At 42.6% G+C, this 22897-nt stretch overlaps 1 protein-coding gene across 49 annotated transcripts in view; it reads left to right on the top strand.

Annotated features, from left to right (window-relative positions):
* rims2a (regulating synaptic membrane exocytosis 2a) overlaps positions 1 to 22897 on the top strand; it is a 175220-nt gene that overhangs the window by 81329 nt on the left and 70994 nt on the right. For 33 of the 49 annotated variants that reach the window (XM_036005969.1, XM_036005968.1, XM_036005972.1 and 30 more), the window contains 7 exons: positions 6418 to 7367; positions 16596 to 16807; positions 18192 to 18311; positions 20221 to 20320; positions 20467 to 20590; positions 21984 to 22030; positions 22314 to 22426. In XM_036005969.1, the coding sequence (XP_035861862.1) occupies positions 6418 to 7367; positions 16596 to 16807; positions 18192 to 18311; positions 20221 to 20320; positions 20467 to 20590; positions 21984 to 22030; positions 22314 to 22426 (1666 nt within the window). Of the gene's footprint in view, positions 1 to 6417; positions 7368 to 16323; positions 16392 to 16595; positions 16808 to 18191; positions 18312 to 20220; positions 20321 to 20466; positions 20591 to 21983; positions 22031 to 22313; positions 22427 to 22897 lie in introns of all 49 variants that reach the window. The other 16 variants (XM_036005975.1, XM_036005989.1, XM_036005995.1 and 13 more) reach the window with 1 other exon arrangement.

Raw genomic sequence — 22897 nt, 5'->3', positions numbered from 1 at the left:
TGTAGGTCACAGTTAACTGGCATCTTACCCACTTTATTTTTTCATTCTCTTCTAATTCACGCACATTGTCGATGATATTCCCCCCTCCCCTTTCCCTTTTCACATTTTGTCTCTCTATCTCTTTCTGTGCCACTGAGGATGGAATGCAAATCTAAGATCAGCAGAGTGTGTCATGGCAGAGCTGTGGAGAGCTCAGAGGTATCTGCAGAGAGGCTATAACAGTAGCAGTGGCAGCCGGAGCAATGGGGGAATAATGCACAGTACCAAATTTAGTGCTGCGCCACCGCTCTGTTGTACTTACTGAAGGCTGGTTCAGGGCCGACAGCGTTAGCATCATGATGCAAATGCTGACAGAGCGGAGTGCGTGGTTGCTAGCTTACTTGCTAGCTGCCATAGACATTTTCTCTGTTTGGACAAGAAGGACAGACAGGGCTAAACGGGAGCAGGGAAACGTGATACTTGTGTCAAGATGAGTTAGAGCTCGTCAACGGGCCAGTTTGTTAATGTTTGTTGTTGTTGCTATGTGCATGTTCTGTGTGCATGTGTGTGTTCAGGGTGTACAATTTCAAGACAACAGCCCAGAGGAGACATTAGCCTGAAGCCCTGAGGACATGCTGAGAGCCAAAGTGATGCATTTCTTAGGCAGCCAGAGCAGCACACATAAAACACACACGCACGCGCGCGCGCGCACACACACACACACACACACACACACACACACACACACACACACACAGCTACAAACGCAGAGGCATGCACAAGTGAACACACATAACACACCCCTCCATCATCATCATCAAGTCGCTATAAAAAGATGTTTCTCATGCTCATCACACACTCCCCCACCTCACTCCCCTCCACATTTTCTCCCATCCAAGTCACGGCCTGTCCCCTACTCCAGCATATAATTTCTGCTGCAGCTTCACTTTGGATTTGTGAATGAAGTGCTGTTCAGTTAGTGTCCAGGAGCAGGCCATGAATAATGCAGCATCCCTCATGTGTTTCTCCAGCTGCGTCTTAATCACCAGTGAGGCTGTGTTTGTGTGCTAAGGTGATAGGAGACATTTGTTTTGATGTGAAGCAGAAAGGAGAGGTCACTAGCTGCATCACAAAGACTTCAAATGGCCTTTTGTCTTCCTCAGTCTTTGTTGTAAATAAGGAAGCGTTCATTAAAGTGCACATTAGCCATTAGTCTTGTTTTTGTTGTGCGCGGGTTTCCGCTGCCTCTTTAATGCTAAGATGTTTTTTTGTACTCCATTTGCACACAAAAAAATCACCCCTCATGCAGCTGGCTTGTGGCTAATACCATCTTGTATCTTGAATTTGCTGTTGATGAAGTATTGAAATAGGTGGTGGCATTTTTCTTTGATTGTTCACATGTGTGTCTTAGCTCTTAGAAATTTAGAGGGCAGCACTTTTTGTGCCAGTTTTTTCTTTGTGGAAAACCCTGCTTATACCAGGAATTCACAATGGCAAATCTTTATAATTGTATTAACCAGTTATTGAGTGAATACGTATTATTTTTGTTTGAAATGCAGGCAGTTATCAAAGCTGCATTAAAAGCTTTTGACCACCAAAGGGGAGGAACTGGAAGTAGAGCTGCACTAAGATGTTCATTCTCACTATCAGTCATACTAGCAGGCCTTTCACATGACAAGGAATCATTTCATTAAATTATGATATCAAAATATCGCTAATAGTTTAAATATGAAAATTATCTGTCAATATAACATTTAAAGCAGCATTAATAGATTTTTCTGGCCACTCTGGGGGCAGCAAAACAAGGCGTAAACACAACACTGACATATTATCACATTATAAAGTCTCTTTTTAGCTCAGATTTGGTCTCCACCAACTCCTGAGGAAAATATCTGTCTCCTGAGCTGCTAAATGCTCCATTATATTCATTCGCTAGTTGCTAGGTAGCCTGCAGTAGTTTTATCAGAATCAGCTTAAAGACACTAAAACGCTAGAGTCAGTCCAGTCACCACTTGCAATTCCTTTCATGTATACATATTAATTTGATCAGTTGTTAAAACAACAATATTGATTAGAGCAGCTTTAAAAAAGATATTTCCCGCAAAGTCACAGAATGATTTACGGCAGGTAGAACGGCTCTACAGTAACACATTCTGACGGGTCACAGGTTTCTTTGTAACACCGGAAAAGCCTATACTGCCAGGTAAAAGGTAGCAGGAGTTTTCTTTATATAGGCCTATTTGTATTTTAATTTTATTTTAGAAGTTATCTGTTTTATTCCTTTTCAGTCCGTATCAGTGTTAGTCTACTATTTTCTTTTCCCTTGTCGCCTTGTACTTGTGTAAAGTATCTTTGGGTTTCATGAAATGCGCTATATTAATATAAGTTATTATTACGTTGGTTGCTACAACAATCTGTTAATGTTTTGGCTGGTGACCCAGTGACAGTGATACAGTAGCTCACGATTCATTCAGGCTATGTTACCGTATGCAACACTTGAAAAGGAATGATGCATCTGTAACTTATTATCTTATTGTTAAGGAATGATTTTCTGTCTGAGCAAAACATTCATCACAACTATATGACCTCCTGGTAACGCTAACTCAGTAATACAGTGGGCAATACAGCACCGTAAAGAAAATACCTTTAAAACAGCAGGTGTGGTAAAAAAAACTACCGCTTTTGTCCAAAGCGGTGGCTAGAATCAACACAAACTGAAAGTTACAAATCGCCACTTTAAGTAAACCTTTTATGTACTAGTGATGCTGGAAAGCACATTTTGTACCGCACTATTGCTCAACTTCTGCCTCCCTCTAACAGCCCATATTTTAACTGTACAATAGTTCATGAACTATACACAGCGCTCTTACATCCTTCTGTCTCTCCTGAAAGCTGGCACTTCACTTTAGTGAGATTATTCAGTGTTCAACATAGAAATCCAACACAGAGAACACAAAATGCATCTTTTCCACATGTGCCTCACCACAGCGTTGTCCATTCATTATACTGAGGCTAACCCGAATGGTCTGTGATACAGTAGGCAGGGACCAAACCTCCTCTGTGGTTCAGTGAATTAGCCAATCACACGTGTGGAGTCCTTACCTTGGCTACTGAGCACAGCTGGCAGCAGTGATTTATGAAGCCCTTTGAAATTTATGGAAAGTTGTCACGTACAAAATTAAAGGAATGCTTCACAGAGCTTTTCCTCACCAAAATGTCATTATTATTTTGGAGGAAAAGTGGGAGAAATGTAGGAGAAAAGTGGCTTATGAATAATTGATTTTCAGCAAAAGAATAAATGCATTAATGCACAGTTAGCCTCCTCCAGGCTTTTCACCCACTTCCTGGCTGGTTTCCTTTATGACAGTCGGACAATGATAAAATGATTGATTGCTAATTTTAGAAATATGGGGCTGCTGACTGTAACTATACTTAATGCAATGGCCCCTTCCTGACTTCATACCCCCCTACTTATGGCGCCCCTGCTTAGACCACACCCATATGCGAACTCAGCCTTCATTTTGATCTCAACTACACACCTGTAACGTTTTGTGACTGCATTTTGCACGGTTCTGTCCACAGACAGACAGACAGACAGACAGACAGACAGACAGACAGACCCCTGGCAGAGTACTCAAAACCGTCTCTGTGTTCCCACTACAGTAGGTGTCTCCAGGACCATATTTTGCCACGATGACACATGCACGCACACACACACACACACACACACACACACACACACACACACACACACAATCACAAGGTGAAAACAATACCAGCGATGCTGTCGCAGCTGGTAAATATTCATCTTAGCAAGTTATTTTCATGCAATTTCCAACATAACTGTGCTTGCTTCAAGATTTGACATCTCTTTAGTCTTGTAACAAATAGGATTACTCTGTCTTATCAAGACCAGGACACATGATTTCAGACAATATAAATGTATGAAGTATGAGTCTACAGTAATTATGTTATGATTTTAGTCTACACCCTTACTAACTGTCTGAGTGACATTACATGTTTTTTACCAGGAGGAAAAAGGTGGCGAGATAAATAAATGGGCACCTTTGTCTTAGGATCATGAATTCAAATAGAGCTCTCTCTTCATCCCTTCATGTCCATTGTACTGTGTACACAGATACAATCTGTTAAACTCTGAATCATTTATCAATGCATTACTTTCAGTACACTGGCTGGTTCCTCATCTCTCTGCCTTTGTGCACACATGCACACATGCACACACACACACACACACACACACACGCACACGCACACGCACTCGCACTCGCACTCGCACATGCACTCGCACTCGCACTCGCACACGCACTCGCACACGCACTCGCACTCGCACTCGCACTCGCACTCGCACTCGCACTCACACTCACACTCACACTCACACTATTCATTTGGAAATATAAACAGGGTCATATCCAGGCAAGCTGTGTTGTTAATCTTGTGTCATCCTGTAGTTTAATAATGCATTACAAATTATGATGATTTAAGCACCTATATCAACAAAGTAATCAGATGCTATCAAAATGAAAATGAAAGATTGCCAATGGCAGTAAAAGAGTGAAATATTGGATACACCATTATGTGTGTGAAGACTGTGCAACCTTCTAAATCAAATTCCATAATCAAACAGGATTTCCACTGCATGAGTGTATGTTTTTCTGAAGCAAATAGGCCAACCTGTTTTTTGCATGTATTTTGAGATTTTCATTTCATTCATTTATTTAAAGGTGCTCTAAGTGATGTGATGCGTTTTTTTGGGCTACAACATTTTTTGTCACATACAGCAAACATCTCCTCACTATCTGCTAGTTGCCTGTCCCCTGAACACACTGTAAAAAACATCTCCTCACTATCTGCTAGTTGCCTGTCCTCTGAACACACTGTAAAAAAAAAATCTCCACACTATCTGCTAGCTGACTGTCCCCTGAACACACTGTAAAAAAAATCTCCACACTATCTGCTAGCTGCCTGTCCCCTGAACCCACTGTAAAAAACCTCTCCTCACTATCTGCTAGCTGCCTGTCCTCTGAACACACTGTAAAAAAAAAATCTCCACACTATCTGCTAGCTGAATGTCCCCTGAACACACTGTAAAAAACCTCTCCACACTATCTGCTAGCTGCCTGTCCCCTGAACACATTGTAAAAAAAACGCGGTCTCTGTAGACATCCCAGGCTCCACAAACGCCAACAAAAACAAACTGCGCCAACCTGCACCACCAAACATAACAAACAGTGTTCCAGCCAATAACCGACAAGAAGGAGCTGGTTGAGTCATGAATGTGCACTGTGGAAGTAGCCTACTGGCTAACGCTGCTGCAGTGATGGCTCAACCAGCTCCTTGGTCTCCAGCTAGCGGATAGTGAGGAGATGTTTGCTGTATGTGACGAAATGTTGTAGCCTAAAAAACGCATCACATCACTTAGAGCACCTTTAATCAACATTTCTGTAAATGTGCCGGTGTTAGCCAGTTGACTAATTTTCAACTGCAGTCCTTTGAAAAGATGTTTTGAAACCAGTGAGTTTGAATGCAGGTTGCAAAGCTACCTGCACTACATGTCATACTCATTGCCCTTATTTCCTGTGAAATCTTTAGGTAACATGCCAATTGCATGCAAAGTATGCTAAAAGGAGAGCATTAGTCAGCTATGTAATAGTGCAGTAGTTATCAAACTTATTTCAATAATGTACCCCTTTTGAAATATTTTTGTATCCCCTGAACAGTGCAAAACATTTTTGGGTAGAAAAAAGCCCTTATAAAGAAGTACAACGCAACGCCTGTTTAGCTGAAAAACCAACCTTGTAACTGAAAACACTTAAATGCTACCCTACATTTACAAATCTTCTAGAATCAATCAATCCCAAAAGAAATCTCACCTACACCCCCGCAGTACTCCAAAGTGTCCCCAGGGGTACTAGTACCCCCATTTGTGAAACACTGTTACTGAGCATGTAGTCTATTGCAGTGAGAAGAGGGAGTGGTGCTGCATCCTGCTGCCCCAAAGTCCCATTTCTCTCTTTCAATGTATGTGTGTGACAGAGACAGAGCAGGCTTTCATCAGGTTTTGACAGGGACTGAGGCCCACACAGTGCAGGGCAAAGTAAAGCAAAGCTATAGAGTACTGACTGAAGGCTGAAGAGTTGCTCAGAGATGTGTGATGAAGCACTGTTAGGCTAATGTCTGACTGATACCTCACATTTCTTCCTGCACACCGGCAGACACTATATGGTCTTCGGGAATTAAATTAAGCATCAACATAAATGCACAAACCTCAGTTCTTTTATACAAATGATTTTTATCAGGCTCAGAAATAAAACATGATATACAGCACACACTGTATATCAAGAGAATCAGAGAACATCCAGTTCAAAGTGGACCAACCACTAAATTCCACTCTTTTGTTCGTCTGTCTTTGATCTACAGGAAACGAAGCCCATCTGCATCCAGGGATCCAAACCAAAAATACGACCAAAGGGAGGGGGGCGACCACTCGCAGTATGCCCCGACGGACGGCGGCATGCCCAGATCACCGTCTGACTATGGGGATGGGGACCCTCGGCGGGCTCCGCGGGGCCATCACATGTACCCAGACGCAGATGCGGCACGGATGGGTTACCGGGACCGGCGGGGCCCCGGTCGCTGGCACTCCCAGGAATACCCGCTGGACCAGGAGCTAGATGGACCACCCAGCGAGTATGACCTCCAGCGGCAGCGCCAGGAAGAATTCCAGACGCGCTATCGCAGCGACCCCAACCTGGCACGCTACCCTGTCAAGCCGCAGCCCTACGAGGAGCAGATGAGGATGCACGCTGAGGTGGGCCGCCTGCGGCACGAGCGCCGCCACAGTGATGTCTCCCTGGCCTACACGGAGCAGGACGACCCAGGCCCCATCCGGCTGTCCCGTCAGCATCTCACCGAGCGCCGGCCGCCAATGGCGGGACAGCGCTCTTACTCCGTCGACCGCTCCTCTCCTGGGCCCATTGGTCCTGGCCTCGGAGGCCACAGAAGCTCCAACCACAGCCCCCCGACGCCGCACCGTAGCCCCGTGCTGGGCGACAGATCTGGGGACCTGCGGAGAGGCGACATGGGTGGAGGCGGGGATCCCATGAGGAGGCAGCAACACCACTTGGACCCCAATTCAGCTCTCCGCAAGACCAAGAGGGAGAAGATGGAGAGTATGTTGAGGAATGACTCTCTCAGCTCGGACCAGTCGGAGTCGGTGCGCCCGCCACCCCCCAAGCCTCACAAAACCAAAAAGGGAGGAAAGATGCGGCAGGTGTCGCTGAGCAGCTCAGAGGAGGAGCTGGCCACCACACCGGAGTACACCAGCTGCGAGGACGTGGAGATAGAGAGTGAGTCAGTCAGTGAGAAAGGTAGGGGCCACACACACCACCAACCTCACTCAGCCTGCTCTCTCTCTCTGCTTCTTTCTCTGTTTATAGATAGCTTTATTAAGCATTAGTTTATACCATACCATTGCACATTTCTCAGATGTTTTTTCATGCAATTCTGAAGCCTTTCTGATCTAGTATTATACTGACATGATGTTGTTGTTAGGAAAGACAGATTTCATTTAATTATAATTCAGTTATTGTTGCTGTCTCATGTTGATATTGATTCTTGCAGCTGTTGATATGTCAGATATAACCTTGAGATTCCCCAGTCTACAGTCTATATATGTGCTTCGTCTGTTTGTATGTCTATATGTGTATTTGTGTGTGTCTGGCTCTTAATTTTCGAGGAAAGAAAATCTTTGAATTTATCAGTTTTTAAAAAAAATGTTTTTAAAAACAACTGGAGATCTTTTAAAAACGTAAATGACAGAAAAATCAAGCACTTTGTAGATTTGCAGTGAAATGGTTTTTTTTTGCCTTAGAGTGACTGGTGCATAATCAGTCATTCATAAATTCATAAATGTTTTCTCTTCAGTTTCTATTTTTTGAGCGTAACACTTCTTAAATGGACTTTATTTACCCTAAACTGCGGTACAAACAGTGAGCATCTAATGTGTGTGATAACATTGGTTTAAAACTGCTTTTTTCTTAATAGGATCCTGGCATTTTTAGTAAAAATTGTTGAAAATTCGAAGACAATGAGCCTTACATACGTGCAAAGTACTATTGCGTTGTATGAATCTACTCTAACAGCTCTAAGAGGAGGAGGCTCGTGCACAGCCAGATATGTTTCAGTGTGGATGGTTGTTTATGTGTGTGGCTGTGATTTGAAATGAATGTACATCTAACTGCTCTCAAGGCCTTCTCCTTTTTGCTGTCATCTCATAGCACACTTTGCCAGGTCCTACCACTGCTGTTTCACACGATCAGTCAGATCCAATGGACAGCGTTGCGTAACTGACAGACAGAGGGAAGCAGGGAGAGGGCTGGGGTGTGGGTGTTTAGTGAAACAGGGTGAGCTGAGTTAACTCAGTTGCAGTGTATTTCACTGAGTAGTTCCATGTCATCACTGCTGCATATGAGTGAATGGATGTTATTAGAATCAAGGTCATAAAAGAGCAGAGGGTGATTATATGTTTTCCTGCAGTATACTGTACCTCCTCTGTTAGCCTTGACATCCATACTGTTTAGATGTCATTCATGGTACAGTGGCCCATTACAATGTGGCAATAGGGATATGGATCAGTCCAGTGGGGACGGGAGGAAAAACTGATGGTGGTGGGGGGTAAAAGTTAAAAAAGATGTCTCTTCTTAGGGTTTATACGTAGTATACAGGAGTTTTCACTGCCTAATCTACTAGTTTTACATTAATAACTGTCATTACCCAAAGACTGTTTAAACATTAAATTAATAGGGTGAATTATTTCTTCACGCAGTGGGTCCAGTTTACTTCAGTGTATGCTTGGTATTGGCTCTGCCTGGCCTGTCTTGCTGTCTGACTACGACAAGGAAATTGAAATGGACATCAAATCGCTCATGGCAAATGTCCTACCTGCCTGGAGACACACGCACACTTATCCAAGTGTATAAACATGCAGTGGCAAGCACACAGTCAGACTGACTGAATTAAGTGCCACTTTGCATAGGATAAACATCAGAAGCAATTGTTGAGGCTGTTAGCTTCTTGACTGCTCCACCTGGTTGACAGTTGTCGTGATTGCAAATTGATTTTGTTGCCAAAAATCACGGAGGCCTTTACTTTAGAAATGTTAAAAGCACTAAACACACAGGAAGGAGGAGGCACAGTTGACAAACGGAGGAATGATAGATAGAAGCTACAGTAGCACAGTTTGCTTTTGTCAGTAGCACCAGACCAAAGTGCCTGCCACAAGCTCAAAATGTTTAATCTAGAGGAGAGGGGAGGAATTCAGCTGGTCTGCTCTGTTATGTAACCGTTCTCCTCACTAAAGGAAGCTGCCCAGCACTAGCGCTACATTATTGATGTGGGAGTTTCCAGGTTTCCAGGTAGCCGTGGAACAAAACTAGGGAGAAAAGCAGGCTGTTTTGAGGGTCAGAGTTTTTGTTGTTTCTGTCTGCCTGTGAGAGAGAGGGGAAACAAAGGAAAGAGCAGAACTATTGACCTGAATACGCGTAGAAAACCATACTAGCTACAGAACAACCTCGCGCAGCTGATTATGTGGAGCTATCTTTGGTCTTTATTTAGTTATATTTGGCAGTTTCATTAATTTATGACATAATTAAGGCTGCTGTGATATGGTGTATAAAGGGAGTCCAGTAAATGGTTCAGAAAATTCTACTGAACCTTTTATTTTAAACCAGAGTGTCCCTGTTTGCACTCTGTCAAGTCGACTTAATTATATAACAGACAGCAGAGAGGGGATCCAAACTCTAGTGTGACATTCTAACAGTGGTAAAGAAAGTCCGTTATGGCAGAGCATAGAGTTTACAAATGGAACAAATGTAGCATGCCATAGATGAATTTCAGCTCAACCAGGTTGCGCAGGTGTTTGTTTTAATGCTGCCAAAAAGACACAAACCGTGATTTACACCCACTTTTCAGTCTAAAAAGCTGACCAAATCAAGGAATCTTCCTTCATGTACTATAACATGCAAACCAAGCACTTTTTAATTAGAAACCGTAGAGAGCGCTTTCCCCCGACCAGTGAGACAAGGCAAAAAAAAAGAAAAAGAAGAAAACGGCTAGAGCAGCTAAGCAAAGAATTGTAATTGCATTTAAGGCCACAACAGGAGAGATGAGAAAGAGGGCACAAAGCACCTTTTGGTCATATGTGGCCCGTCAGCATCTTGGGGTTTGTCAGCTTGACTGGGCCAGAAGATGGGTGTGTAAAAGCAGGCTAAGCAGGGTGCATGCCATGCCCTCAAATCTCCGTCACCCCGAGAGGGGGGATGAGATGGAGGGGAGACCAAGGAGAGGAGGAGACTGGAGGAGAGAGGCTGTGCCAGCTGTAATGGGCCTGGCTCGTGCCTGCGAGCGGTCAAGACTGATTTATCACGGTGGTCCTCTCCCTGTGTTTTCCTCTTTATTGATTCCCCTGACATGCCGTCTCATAATAGTGCCGAACAGACAGAAAAGGAGAGGCTGGCTGGCTAACTACGGCAGAGAGGTGGACATTGTCTAATGACAACCTAAGTTACATCCTCATTAATGGCTTTCGGGATCAGTTTTTGCACCTCAATAAGTCTGTCGGGTTTGTAGTAGAGCTGGGCGATTATGGAGAAAATCAAATATCACGATATTTTTGTCAAAATACATCAATGTCGATATTGCGACGATATTGTAGGGGTTGACTATTGGTGCAATAGGCAAACAATAAAACAGCTAGAACAGTCTGGTAAGTTCAAAAATTATACCACTTCACTGTAATGCAGCCTTTAAAAAAACAGGAAAAGACAACACTTGTGTCATATCACAATATTACGATATCAAAGATTTAAGACGATATCTAGCCTCATATATTGATGTCGATATAATATCGATATATTGCCCAGCCGTAGTTTGTAATCTGTGCTCTCTAAGCTGGATATTAGAAAATATTCTTAATAATTGAACCTTTTATACCTTAATTGCTAGTATTAGGGTGTTCTGTGCTTCATGGTAGAAGTCAGGTATAGGCCTTTTTGCTTTAGAATATAAGTTCATGTTTTAAGATCTGCTGGGGTTTAACATGACACTGTCCTGTACCACCTTCCTAGCATGGTGACTGTGCTTAAACACACACACAGTTCCACCCCTGCCTCTTTTCTGCTCTCGCCCCTTGAATTGTAGTAAAAACAGCATCAATAATTAATGATCCAATTAATAGTTTACACTGGTTTTTATTGAGCTGTCAAAGTGATGGAGAGCCTGCTGGTGGTGAACCCTGCCACTGCCTGCGCTCCGCCTTCGCCCTGAATCAGCACTTTGTGGGGCCTCGGAGCCAGGGCGAAACGGCAGGGCTGGGCGCAGACTGCTGATGCTCACAATTTATGGCCGTGATGAGTTTCCTGCTCCCTGAAAACAACCACACAGTGCCTCGCTGGGGATCAGTGCCCAATTGTGGTGTGCCACTGTTAATAAAGCTTCAGGGAAAGAAAAAGGGACAGGCTGGATGTACCTCCACGTTGGTGCCCACTCAAATTCTTTTTGACAGACATTGAGTGGGCTGGGGGAGGTGGAAGGGTATGATGGGAAGACACACAGGTGGAGGTGAAACTGTGACTGAACCAACCTTGACATAAGCTGTATGTAGCATCTAAATGTAGTCTATCTATATATAATAAATGCAAACATCTCATTGTCTCAACATATATTTAATTAACTGTACATGATATGTTCATTCCTAAATAAATAAATACATACAGGCCTTAAGCTGTTTGGGCTATCATGGCCACATTAGGCGGTGTCTACCACTCTGATCTGGGCTCTGGTGTTTATGCTGCTGACAGAATAGCAGCTGGTAGGCAAAGAGGGTAATCACTGTTGTCAGCTGTTGGTTAGAGGGCCACAGAGGGCAAAGCCTGTCTGGGGACATCCATAATGTTTTATCACAGTGCCTAACTGTGTACAGTAAGTAGTTTTAGCACTCCCCTAGACTGATGGATGGATGGTGATAGCAGAGAGAAAGAGGGAAGAAGGACAGGTTGGGTTTTTTTTGGCTCAGACTGACCTTGCAACTTAGTCACAACCCCGACGAAGAAAATCATAAGTCACTGGAGAGTGTTTTACTGGCTGGTATGAATATGGATATTCATATTAAAAGGATTGTTTTGAAACAATACAAAAAGCAAAGGTCAGTGATGCTGGAGGTGAATCATTTCAACTTCACCCCCAAAGAAGTGCAACATTTTGGCAATATAATAATGCTACAAAACATATGCTGAATCAAATTGATTGATTGACACAAAAGCATGGCTTTATTAAAGGATAATTCCAGTTTTTGATTTAGATTTTGACGATCACAAAAACAGTCGAGAAAAATGATTCTTTTGCACATTACATTTTGCAAGTAGACTTTTATTTTGTCTTGTGTTCTGAAGGGGAATTCAGAATGTTCAAATGGAAAAAAAGCATTAAGGGAAGTTTCACAGTTCAAGGTGTTTTCACTGTTGATTTGTTGAGAAGTTCAGTAAATGCAACATCTTTCCAAAAGTCAATGAGTAATCGTCAATATTCGTGATTTGAATATTGACCAAAATAATTGTGATTATGATTTTCCTCATAGTTAAGCGGCCCTAGGGCAAAGTTACAAAACTAAAACTCAAGTTTAAAAAAAAAAAACCTAAACTATCAGCTGTTTTAGAAGACTTGGATATGTGGCTGTATTTATTCACAGTGGCACTATCTTTAGGCAGCATTCTTCTCCCGTGCAGCTTCTTTTTTCTACATTGAAAATCCCTTCCTCTTTACCGTTGTAATATCCAGCCCCCTCCCCCATCGCCTCCTCCTCTACATCCAGAAGCATATGCGGGCGATTTTTATGCCTTTCCATCAGAGTTCCCTGATTTCCCCTTGAATCTGAGATTGAGTCCTCAGCCAGATAATGCTTGAAGGAGGCCTGTCCTGCATAGATCCATTAGGCTCTACAGCTCTTTGCAGGGGAAGTGAAGTGTGGGAAAAGTGATGTATATGGCCCAGGGGGTTTCACATGCCCTTCCTTGAGGTTCACTTCAGCTAAATACATACATACATTCACGCAAGCACACAAGTATATCAACAGCAGCACATGTACAAGAGGGTCAAGACCAGTGTTGGGAGTAACGCGCTACAAAGTAATGCGTTACTGTAATTCCACTACTTTTAGGTAACGAGCATGTAACTGAATATTTTTTCAAGTAACGCAATTACAATTACTGAAATGTAAATGAGTTTGTTACTCGCATTACTCTCTTTTGTGAAAAATGAATGCTTGCAGACAAGAAGACAGCTAGGCCTACTTTAGCTGCTTCTGATCTAACGTCACAGGACCTTATGGTGGCGCAATGATACACCAATCGAACAACGAGCATTAAACCACAGCATGGCCGATGCAGTGCAGATAGAATGAGCTTTCTCTCCTGGAAGTATGGACATTGTAAAATGATAACGAAGGAGGCAGTTTATCATTTAGTCTTCTTTACTCGGAACTCCCGATGCAAGTAACAAGTGAGCAGTGACAGACACGTTTTGGGTGCTACCGTATATACGTATACGTATAAGTATTAAAAGGGACTTTTGTACTACTGCTTGATTTGAAGGCCTGTTGCCCTGTTGATTACAAAAAAATAGGTCTAAAAATTATGTTTATTGTGTTTGACTGTTCAGTACTGTTCATATTTACATTTAAAAAGCAGACATAAAAGTAACTTAAAAGTTACTTTCCCTAGTAACTAATTACTTTTGATATACAGTAATTGGTAAAGTAATCCAATTACTTTTAAAAGAAGTAACTAGTAACTGTAACTAATTACTAATTTTCAGTAACTTGCCCAACACTGGTCAAGACCAGGTTCTGCTGCATACAGACAGTCAGCACCAATTAGGATTGTTGTATTGTTTAAATTAGTACAGTGACCCAAAATGAGTTACAGAAGGACCCCAATGCACTTAATATGCAACCCCACTGTACAGCCTTCTACTGACTTACTGTGTATTTTTAATTCAGAGGAAAACATTGTACTACATTTACCTGACAGAGAACGTTGCAGATTTAGATTTTACTAACAAAATAATACAATTGAAATATGGAGTAATCACAGACATATTGTGGATAGAAATGCCTTTTTATTGAGTTTCCTCTTAGCAAAATGCTCCGAGTGAATTTAAGCTGGGGTTTATTGTGAAGGGTATAGACACAACATATAGAACAGGTTTTTTTTCTCAACAGTTTTTCCTTGACCTGTTGTTTAGTTTAATTTACAGTTTATTAATATCCAATATGCAACGCTTTCCAAACTGTTCCAAATTCCAAACCCCAAGTTCATTGGGTACTAAGGAAACCAAGTGTGAAGTAGATTGGATGAACGGTTCAGGAGATATTTCAAAGACAGACAGACACACACACACACACACACACACACACACACACACACACACACACACACACACACACACACACACACACACACATACAGAGAATTCCCGATTTATTAAAGAGATGACCATACCTCATCTTTTATATGCTTTAATAAGAGCAATTTCATTAGGACCATTTCTTAATTCACTTCATTATTGAATTGTAAAATGACTTGCCAGTGTAAGCGAATAACATTTAAATGCCCATTTGCCTGTTCATCACAGGATGTTAAATGCAGAGATATAGAGATATGCTCCCCACTAAGGTCTCAGGACAAAGAAATGAGCCGTCTCCCAGCAGTCAGACAGCAGTATCGCTCTGACAACTGCAATGACTTCTACCTGTCTTTGGGCAGAGCCTCAACCCTCAGTCCTCTTTAGCTCCATACTCCATTGGGAATCTTAGCACCACCTTCAGATTCAATATTTTTCACTCTTTCTAATTAGCTTGAATTTTTAAGCCTCTTAATCAAATTGAAAGCGCTCTCCATCTCTCTGCTCTGTGCATCCACTTGGCAAAACAGGTTGCGTACATAGCTTTCCACCAGAACAAATACTCACACTGAGTTGATATTTGTCTCATAAGCTATCCGTGTCTTCTCTTTTTGGCATTTTTTGTTGTTGATGTAATGGAAGCATGACATCTGCAGCAAGAGATAGGGTTCTAGCTTTAGATTCGAAACACCATCAGTTCCTCTCTAACCCTTCCGCTTGAATGAGGAGAAAATTAAAAAAAAAAGTTAAAAGAAATGTCCCAGAAACCTCCATCCTGTAATATCATTCTAGCCACTTGCCCCGCCTGTATTTCTCAAGGCTATGTGTCCACTGGTGCTACTACAGAAGTTGTAATCAGAGCCTCATCTTTCAAAGCTCTCCCTGGTGCACTTTAGATTGAGGTCAGTTAAGGCTGCGTGGCACTGCAATCTGAATCCCCAGTTAAACACATTAGAGATCTGCCCTGCTCCCTCCTACAGATGCGGCTACTGTATGATAAGATAGCAGCATGCTAACTTTGTTTGAACAAAATGTGAGTTGTCTGCCGATTTGAACTTAGGGACCTATCAAAGAGCTTTTAAAGATTGTTCTCTGAAAATGAAGATGGAAGAGAGGTGTGAATAATCGTTGAAATATTAGCCTTTTTATCAGACAAATACTCTGCTCTGATTTTGTTTGCATAATACAAACCTGCACCTTTGAACCAAAGTATGGAAAAATACACAACTGTATTATGGTTGCATAAGAAGTGAGCATTCGGGTCCCAGGAAATGATTCAGCTTTTGTTGTAAGCCACCCAGATCTTGATGAATCCCATCTTGGGATCAATTTAGGTGAACATATGGCATTTTCCAGATTTCCAGGTTGGTGGCACACCTCCACTGTAAAACACTGCAAGACACCCCGATACTGTTTTCAAATGAGACTATGTTTGAGATGTTGGATAGCCAGTATTATATGGAAGTGGCATTAGTGGTAGAGTTTTCTCAAAATGAAGAAGGCCACATTTTCCATAAAACTAATTTCTTTCTATCGCTGATTCTAACTGAGAATTTTTGGTTGCTTGTGTGGAGGTGGTCAAATCATTAATGATCCTTTATGTATTATTACCTGAGCTGCATCTTTCTTTCTCCACAGGGATCTTAGAGTTGCACATGATGACCAACTTTTGAGTTTGAGCAGTATGTGAGAGTGTCTGTCTGTGTGTGTGTGTGTGTGTGTGTGTGTGTGTGTGTGTGTGTGTGTGTGTGTGTGTGTGTGTGTGTGTGTTTGTTGCTGTTACTGTCTGTTGTTGTTCGTGCTGTCCTCACTGGTCCCTCTCGCTGTCCTCTCTGGTATGTGCGCCCTTTCCCCCCCCCCACCTTACAGGAGATTTGGATGGCCATTGGTGGGACCATGCGTCTTGGCATAGCAGCGAGGCCTCCCCAATGTCTTTGGTGAGACATGTGGAGCCCTGCCTTGACCTCCCCGCCCATCCCTTATCCCCCATCTCTCTCTCTCTCCCTCTCTCTGTCTCTCTCCTCCCCCCCCCATACCCCTTTGTCCCAGTCTTTTTGTCATTTCATGTTTCCTTCGTTTTATTTACACCTTGCATGTTGTTTTTTCTGTTTTTCTTTCTGTTTTTTATCCCACACCTGTAGGGGACAGTCAAAGGGGAAAAAGAAAAACTATTGAACAGACATTTATGTCCGAGCCGACACACACCTTATCTGAGAGGCAAAAGAAAATGGTGCGCTTTGGGGGACACTCATTTGAAGAGGACTTGGCATGGTGTGAACCGCAGGTTAAAGACTCGGGAGTTGATACGTGCAGTAGCACTACCCTAAACGAGGAGCATAGCCATAGTGAGAAGGTACTGAGACAATCTAGCCTGCATTTTGTTATTATTATTTATGACCTACCCATCCAGTCTTTGTTTGCTCTCTGTCACTCAGTGTAAATAGGTGAGATGTTTGTTCTTTGGATTTTATTTGACGTTGTATAAATTGATTTCTCTTGCGATTTCGTTCCTTTTTTGTTTTTTTCGGTTCCTTTTGGCTCCACCTTTGCTCGGTGTTGCCGGAAAAAAAAAAAAAAACTCTTTTGGGGTACCCTCTTTGCTTGCTACTTGTACTTGCTGTTTTGCTCCCCAAACAGAACACATCTTACAGTAGTTGTAAAAAGAAGAGCATTGACACACAACCGCTCTGTTTATCATGGCACACAGGAATGTGGGTCTCTCCTAGTTGCATGCTCGTTCTCCTCCGTATGTTGTCTTCTTGCTCTGCAGCGGTCCTGTTTAGTGCAGTAGGAACACCTTTACTTTACTCAGGCCCGCCCCTCTCACTCTGCTGCCCTAACATCACAGCACCCAGTCCAGACAGAACCCGCGCCCCTGCCCAACTTTCCTCTCACTTCTATAGCTAAACCTAAATGAGCGTAAGCACACAAAACAGGGAAGACTGGATTTGCTTTGCACAAAAATGAAAACATATGTTTTTCTTTTTTCCTTTCACTGCGCGTCTGTGATTTCACCCTCTCTGTGTCTCATGGCTTTACTCCGTGCACTCTATTTTTCATCCTTTTTAAACTTTAAACTGGCACCTCATGGTCTACTTCATTTGTTCCTGTATCATAAATGACCTTTTCCCTCCCTCCCTTTTTTTTTTTTTCGCTCTCTGCTTTCCCCTCACTACTCCACTTGATGGCGGTTGTGTGTTTGTGTGTAGTGAAGACCGGAGTGATGCAGGTCTTCCTGCTCCAGTTTGAAGAGCTGGTTTGAGGAGGAGTGTTGGGGCTGCTTGCTTTACTCTGCATGGGGGCACTGCATGAAGCTCACTCCACCCTCACACTGCCGGGTTCACACAAGCTCTTGGAATAACACCTATCACTATCGTGTTAGATGTTATTTTTCATCAATAGCTTTGTCCACGGTTAGGCTTAGGACTGTAGTATTTCATCTTTTAGAATTTAAATCACTGAGCATGTTGCTATCCAAAACAATGAAACGGTATTGATGAGGCAACAGAGTTTGTGTGAACTTTCTTCCCTGAGTGAATAAATACTTTCCCCACCCCCCCCCCCCCCCTCTCCCCCACACACATATATACACACACACACACACACACACACACACACACACACACACACACACACACTCTTTTCACTACTTTGGACAGTTGTCTGCTTTGGTCTGTTATCAAATTCAAGTAGATGAGTTGTTAAACAACAGGTGTGTTGTTACTCTGACATTGTAGCACCCGGTGACGTGGCAGCCGTCCAAAGATGGGGATCGCCTAATAGGGCGTATTTTACTCAACAAGCGCATGAAAGATGGAAGTGTGCCTCGAGACTCAGGAGCTCTGCTTGGTCTGAAGGTGAGCTTCTGATGATTCTGTCTGTGTGTGTCTGAAGGTACGATGCAAACACACACATGCACGCACGCACGCACGCACGCACGCACGCACGCACACACACACACACACACACACACACACACACACACATAGTTTGTTTCACTATCTTTGTGGGGACCCGTCATTAACTTAACTAACTAACTAACTAACTAACCTAACCTTAACCCTTACCCTCACCCTAACCATAACCTAATTCTAACCCTAATCCTAAAACCAAGTCTTAACCCTCAAACAGACCTTTAAAGTTGTGGGGTCCAGTATTTTGGCCCCACAAAGCTGTCCGGACCCCACAAGTATACTGTATTCCCAGTTTTTGGACCCCACGAATATAGTTAAACAAGAAAACACACACACACACACACACACACACACACACACACACACACACACACACTTCAAACTGTGACGCTGCACCATCAAGCTTTCTATTGTAGCATCATCATTACACTTCCCAAATAACGGTTTCAAATATGCACATTTAGCCTACATTACACAAAATATGTTGGTAACAGACTTCATGGCATAACATCACACTCTTGAAGTTTGACAGGTACAGGTAACTGCCAGTGTTGGTTGTACATTTATGTTAACATACAGTATTATAACTTTTTTCCAGCTGTGAATTCTACTATTTTGTGGCCTCTTCTTTTGCGTATGGCTCGCTGATTCTCTCCTTGGCTTCCAATTATTGATTACATCATACTGCTACTCAGTATTAATATTCATTAAAGACTTGATGATGTTCCTGATGAATATTAATGAGCAGCATTTGTTATTGAGCTGTATAATTTTTGGAACCCACTCACATTGAATTACATTAATGAACTGCATTCAGCATGCTCTGTGCATCCACTCAGAAGAAAACATGTCCTGGCAGTGTATTTCTCTTATGCTTTAAGTGCTGTATAGCTCACGTCTATACGTCATATTCTTGCTTTACATGATTTAACCTTTCAGTCGGTTGTTATTACAGTGTAGTCACCAAATTGCCAAAGCATATAAAATATTTTCTGCTGTGGTGGATGCTTTGGTTTCCCCTTCCCCCTTTCACTGTTGGTTGACACGGTAAAAAAAGAAAAGTGAAGCTGAGCAGCCAAAGTCCAGAGGAGTGTGGTAGGCCACGATGAGAGCAGAGAACAGAGAGCGGCAAGACGGGGGAGAATCATTACTGATTGAATGAGCCTCCTGAAATGGCATGTTTGTGTCTGCTCAGTGCCTCTGTGCGCTTCTGTCCGCTCAGCAGACAGACAACCAGCTCGACAGTCGAGCCAGTCAGTCCATCAGTCAGGCTCGCCCTCTCTGTCCATCTCTTTCTCTCTCTCTCTCTCTCTCTCTCTCTCTCTCTCTCTGGCTCCTGCCTGTTACATAAAGCCATTTCATTTAGCAGACTTCCCTAAGCTCCTTTGTATGTTGGCATTCAGCTGCCATTAAGGGGGATTTTTATTAGGATGATGCCCATGTAAGCTGAGCGGAGTGGAGTACAGCAGCTCAGGACTGTACAGTACAGCTCTCGCCCACGGGCCTGCACTGCTACAGAACCACAGAGCAACACCAGAGTGTGTCTCTGGGGAAGAAAGCATAGTCTGGGGCTTTTTGTTTTTTTAACAAACAGAGATGCACTTTTGCCATTGACCCTCTCCTTAATGCTTTTATTGAGGATTCATACCTTGCAGGCAAAACGCTAAAGCCATGACATCAACAGGACACTTTGAAGGAAAACTATCTTCTTCTTCTGTGCGTGCTACATCTTCATAGGTTTTGTCATGAAGAGCATGGCACCTTAAGGCTGCAGTTATAATAACACTAACAGTTCAAGTCGAGTTTACGCATGTAATTCAGTGCTGATCCAGTCCCCTCTATGCTTTTACAGGTGGTGGGAGGCAAGATGACAGAATCTGGTAGACTTTGTGCTTTTATCACTAAAGTGAGGAAAGGAAGTCTAGCAGACACTGTTGGACACCTCAGACCAGGTATTCAAAACACACACACACACACACACACACAAACTTGTACACAAAAACTCAATTAGTGGATTTGGTATTATTCAATAATGATGTGTTTTCATGGCATATTAACATATCCTTTGTGACATCCAGTATCTCTGGTGTTTTTGCAGGTGACCAGGTGCTGGAGTGGAATGGGAAGCTTTTACAAGGAGCCACATTTAAAGAAGTTTACAATATCATTCTAGATTCTAAGCCTGAGCCGCAGGTGGAGCTGGTGGTCTCGCGGCCTATAGGGTGAGAGCTCACAATCCCTGTCTCACACACACACACACACACACACACACACACACACACATACACACACACACACACACACACACACACACACACACACACACACACCCTCACAAGACAGTTAGGGTGGGATGTTACAGAGCAGTCAGGGGCATTGGATGACCGTAGGGCTGGGCCATATATCGATATTATATCGACATCAATACATGAGGCCAGATATCATCTTAAATTTGTGGATATCGTAATATTGTGATATGACACAAGTGTCGTCTTTTCCTGGTTTTGAAGGCTGCATTACAGTGAAGTGATGTCATTATCTGAACCTACCAGACTTTCTTCTATTATTTGCCTTTACCCACTTAGTCCTTGTATCCACAATATTTATTTATTTATTTATCAAAACTCTCATTGTGTTACTGTAATATGTTGTGAAAGCACCAACAGTCAACCCTACGATATCGCCGCAATATCGACATCGATGTATTGTATAAAAATATCATGGTATTTGATTTTTTTTCCCATATTGCCCAGCTCTAGATGACCGTAACTGAGGTGTTCAAGCACAAACCAAGGACAAAATAATTAGAGAATTCAATTTGTGTTACTTCTTGGAACAACACAGCAGCACAGAGTAGTGTATTGCTTTTGTTAAATTATGTTTTAGATCTTATATTTTGCTTTTGTTAAATTATGTTTTAGATCCTTTGTTTTAAATCAGTAACGAGTAATGTCAGGACTGGGTCCTGCCCAGAGTGTCTGCCTGCCTCTTACCAGTTGAATGCTGGGATAGCTTCCAGGCCCTTGGGACCATGATAAAAAGTAATCAGTTGGAGAGGATGAATGTATATAAGTCAAATTAAATGTTAGTCTTCTGCCAAGTGCCTAGTGCTAGGACAACATATACAGGTTTAAATGTTTGATTTTTTTTTTTAAAGCAGTGTGCAGTACAGTTGTGCAGTCAAATGTGTGGCTTTTTTCAGGGATTTTTAATAATTCCTTACAGTAGACTACAGTAGAATGATGAATGAACAACATGCATGTCACAAACTAAAACCAATTAAAGCAGAAAAGATGCATCGGGTTGTGACTGCATCACTTTTATTGATTTCTTTCTTCTTCTCTAAAGAAATTATAGTTCTCATGTCAGTAGGCTTATTTAGGCTGCGTCACTGCCTGCATTACTCTGCTTTGGGGGGACAGTAGCACCTTTGCTTAGCCAATTCCTCTATCTGCTTTGTGCTGCTGAGGGAGTTGCTGGGTGAATGAAGACTAATGCGGTGCTTACGGTCATTAGAGCACAGTGCAGTCAGCATTAGCTCAAATTGATCCTTTCCATCCCCTCCCTCTCTCCTGTCTCACACACTCACGCTCTTCCTCTTCTTCTTTTTTCCAGAGATATTCCAAGGATACCAGACAGCACACATGCACAACTGGAATCAAGTGAGTCTTGTCAAAAATGTTTAGCCTATTACATTACCCCATTTTATCCTATTAATCAGCCTAGAAACATCAAGTGAAGGAAATGTCTATTAGAGTTGCTTCTGTCACTCTGCCTCTCTGTATTTCTCGTGGCACGCTTTCTTGCCCTCTTTCTGTCTCTCTTCTTGTCTGTGTCTTTCTGTCTTCCTTACGACCATCCCCCCTCTCTCATTTTATTTTCTTGATGTTACTAAAACCAACATCACCACTAAATAGTCTGACTGTGTCATCTCTGCGCTGTCAGGTTCAAGTTCTTTTGAGTCTCAGAAGATGGATCGCCCGTCCATCTCCGTCACGTCCCCCATGAGTCCCAGCATGCTGAGGGACGCCCCCCAGTACCTGTCAGGACAGCTCTCAGTAAGTGACCTCAGCATGTCATACAGACAAAGGCGTAACTTTGAGTTCAACGTCGCGGGGGGGGGGGCAAATTATAACCGGGGTGTCTGGGTCGTCCCCCAGGAGATTTTGAGCATCAAACGCTTCATTTCCTGCATTCCGGTGAATTGTTCTGCAACAATTTGTGCCTTTTCTGCATGCAAATGTCTTTATTTATGTAAATATGATTATTATTAATGAATCAATCTCCCTTATTGTTCAAAACTCTCTGCAGATTCCAAATATTACAGGTATTTCCAGATGTTTTATTAGGAATTATGTTCATCTTAACAACAAATATCTGCTTTCCACAGCATTTAAACTCTTTGACTTCATTTCCCCCCCCCCATAATTTATGCCTATCCATACAGCCTACATATGAAATTGTCTGAAGGGATGTTATTGTTAGATTGCTTTGACCACTGTTGAAAACGTATGAGTAAAATGTTACTC

The sequence above is a fragment of the Sander lucioperca genome, chromosome 10 (assembly GCF_008315115.2).
Source record: "Sander lucioperca isolate FBNREF2018 chromosome 10, SLUC_FBN_1.2, whole genome shotgun sequence".
Taxonomy (NCBI): domain Eukaryota; kingdom Metazoa; phylum Chordata; class Actinopteri; order Perciformes; family Percidae; genus Sander; species Sander lucioperca.
Note: the sequence above shows the minus strand (reverse complement) of the source record. Positions and strands in the feature narration are given on the sequence as shown.